The sequence below is a fragment of the Hemiscyllium ocellatum genome, assembly GCF_020745735.1.
Source record: "Hemiscyllium ocellatum isolate sHemOce1 chromosome 27 unlocalized genomic scaffold, sHemOce1.pat.X.cur. SUPER_27_unloc_1, whole genome shotgun sequence".
NCBI classification, from domain to species: Eukaryota; Metazoa; Chordata; class Chondrichthyes; order Orectolobiformes; family Hemiscylliidae; genus Hemiscyllium; species Hemiscyllium ocellatum.
Window position 1 is genome coordinate 480,498 of NW_026867476.1, and position 2,919 is coordinate 483,416.

Here is a 2,919-nt window from a genome sequence, read left to right on the forward strand (position 1 = left end):
AGCTCATCGCTGTCACAGCATTTTCTAACATCAACAAATGCACAAAATATTTTTATTTGTTTTACATTCACGAAACTATTCGTTTATTTCAATAATGGATTTATAATAGGTAAAGATTTGTGTCCGAATGTCAAGTATCAGATATCACTGTGAGCTCAAGAATCGCTTCAGATATACACCGGATCTCACTGTTCGCTGAACACACAATCATGTACAGAGATGCTCTTAGAGTTTTTGTACAGGGTCAGCCATGTTCTGATTCTCTGTGGGACTCAGTGCGCAGTCATACACTGCAGAGTCTGTTAGTTCTGTACTCAACACATTCAGTTTGATAGTGCGGTTCACAGGATCAAAATTCCAGGAAAGCCGGCCCAGTAGGAAACTCCCCGTTTTCTCGCTGTATTGCTCTTTCTGTAGCAGAAACTGTACGGATCCGTTGGAAGGTTGACGGTACCAGTACAGGTAAGCATTGTTGCTTATTGTAGTGTAATTACAGAACAACAGCACATCGTCCCCCTCATTCAGTTTGATTGCAGCCGGTGTTTGTGAGACAGAATCGCCACGACAAAGTCCTACAAGAGCCAGGAGTTATACAAAATTAAATAAGGCACGACAATATACTTAAAGTCCAGAATTCGCAAATGTACCTTCATCAATAAACCGAGAAATAAATGAGGGAAGTCAAACTGGATTGCATTCCATATGTCGTGATCATTTCCCATTACATCTCTCGAAACCTGTAGTGAAACATGAAAACTGTTGGTGGATATAAAACTCTCCCCTCGGTAAAATCATCTGAATTATCTTAGACCTGTCTGCATTTCAAGCCGAACTCTTCCACTGCCATTGCCTCATTTACACTCGCTCATTTCTGTCAGATTTTGCTCATTGTTGGGGAAAATTTAGATCCAGATTTTTTTGGGCGGAGAATGTATTGTTGCTTCTATGTTGCGCAAGTTGATTGAATATAATTCACTTCTCAGCAAAGAGCTGAAGCACAGACATAGACAGGTGTTTAACCTACCAGTTAGAATGGCTGCAATTGTGAGGAGTAAATCCAGAGCTCCTGGCAACATGTTTGCAGAGAGTTCACCGTGAATATGCAAACAACTGGCTGAAGCTAAAATGGTTCTCCTCAAGAGTTGGGTAATTCAGGTTGAGTAATTTCCGGACCTCTGCTCGTTGGACCATTGTTGGCAAAGGCATCGTGTGAAAGCCAATGAGTACCAGGCTCCTTTGTTCTTCAGATGAGCCAATCAGTTTCAAGCTCGTTTGAGCCCCACTTCATATTATGACTGATGTGATAAACTAACAAAGTTCAGATCATGGGTTACTGCATCCGGAAGGCTCACTCGGTTTTCTCATCACAGTTGCTGCCAGGCCTGCGCGATTCTCTGGTTGTTTGTTTTTGTATTGGATTTCCAGCCACTGCAGATTTTTGTTATTTTTGTTTCACCCACTGGAGTGATTAGAATCACGTGGATCTTATTGACTATGAGATCCTTCATTGGGATTGTTAAATCGATGGAGTCCTGGGCAATAGGTATAAGTACAAGATTTTGAGTCGCCTCACTTCACAGACAGAATCCAAACAGGCTATCTATGGCCAGTGTACTGTCACAAATAAATGAAGGGTGACTTGGCGACGGAATGTCAGCTTCTGTGCAGTTATTTCAAGAGCAAAGTAACTTTGTTCATTAACAAACAATGGTATGGACAGAGATTGAACCAAACGTTGTCCCATGTCGATTATTATTTCAGCAAGCACTTCTCCAAATGGGAATTAATTCATCCTGTTCGAGTATGATAACTGTGGTGTCACAGGTAACAAAGCTGGTCTCGGTCTTCAACAGTCCCATTAGCTGATGCGTAGGACCAGTGGGTCTGGGGGATTCTGATACAATGATGAGGAAACAAATAAATAAAATTTTTTAAAAAACTGAAACAGTACAATCGAATGTTGTTTCTGATGCATTTCCTGGTGTGATACGTTGCAACTGCCTTTCATTAACTTTACTTTGTTCCATCGTAAACATAACTCCTGCATGAGTATCAAATACACTGCAGTGCATCAAACACGCGGCTCACCGCCACATTGTCTCAGCTTATACAAGGCTAACTGACCTCTCACGGAAAAAAAAGACATTCTGTTAAACTCTCCCTCATTTGAATGGGCATGGTGAAAGGACAGAGGTGCATGCGAACGTAAATTCCAAATCCTGACTAATGTTTACCAAGTTTACAAGTGACACAAAAATTAGTAGCATGGCAATTGGTACTGACTATGAATTAAAGATTCTCTTGGAAGACAAAGTCACAGACTGTTTCAAAGAATGTCACTGTACCATATTCTGGTGAGATCTCCAGGAAATGTTCAATAAAGAAATGAACAATTCATGAATGGGAGGAAAAGCAAATCGTGAATTTTCATCGGCCATTCTCAAGATGATGTGATCCGCACTGCTGTTTCGTAAAACCAAAGACACACGTTCGATTTCAGCCTCAGGTAGCTGTCACGATGGAGGGTGCACGCTCTCCCTAAATCTGCATGGGTTTCCTATGGGTGTTCTGGTTTCCTCGCACAGTCCATAGGCGGGCAGCTTCGGTAACTTAGACCTTAGGTAACATAGGAGATGCAGGGGGAGGTTGGGTCTAGATGTGATTTTCTTCAGATGCTTGGTGTGCTCTCGATGGGCCGAATGTCGTGCATCCACACTGCAGGGATTCTATATTTAGATGTGTATATATTGATCTTTTTTAAATGTCTTTACTGGTGGGCTGTAGGAACCGATGTCTAGCCAGCATTGACTACCTGTCCCAAATTGTCCTTGTGAAGGTGGAGATGAGCTGCCTTATTAAACTGCGACAGTTCACCTGCTCTGAGTTGACCTACAATGCCACTGGGGGGACAGAATTATC

General features: G+C 42.0%; 1 gene segment (V, D, J or C); it reads right to left on the reverse strand.

Moving 5' to 3' along the window:
- Positions 1 to 225: 225 nt before the first annotated feature.
- LOC132807048 (T cell receptor alpha variable 19-like) lies at positions 226 to 1,076 on the reverse strand. The segment is given in 2 exon segments: positions 226 to 572; positions 1,025 to 1,076. Coding segments are annotated over 2 exon segments (399 nt in total).
- Positions 1,077 to 2,919: the final 1,843 nt, after the last annotated feature.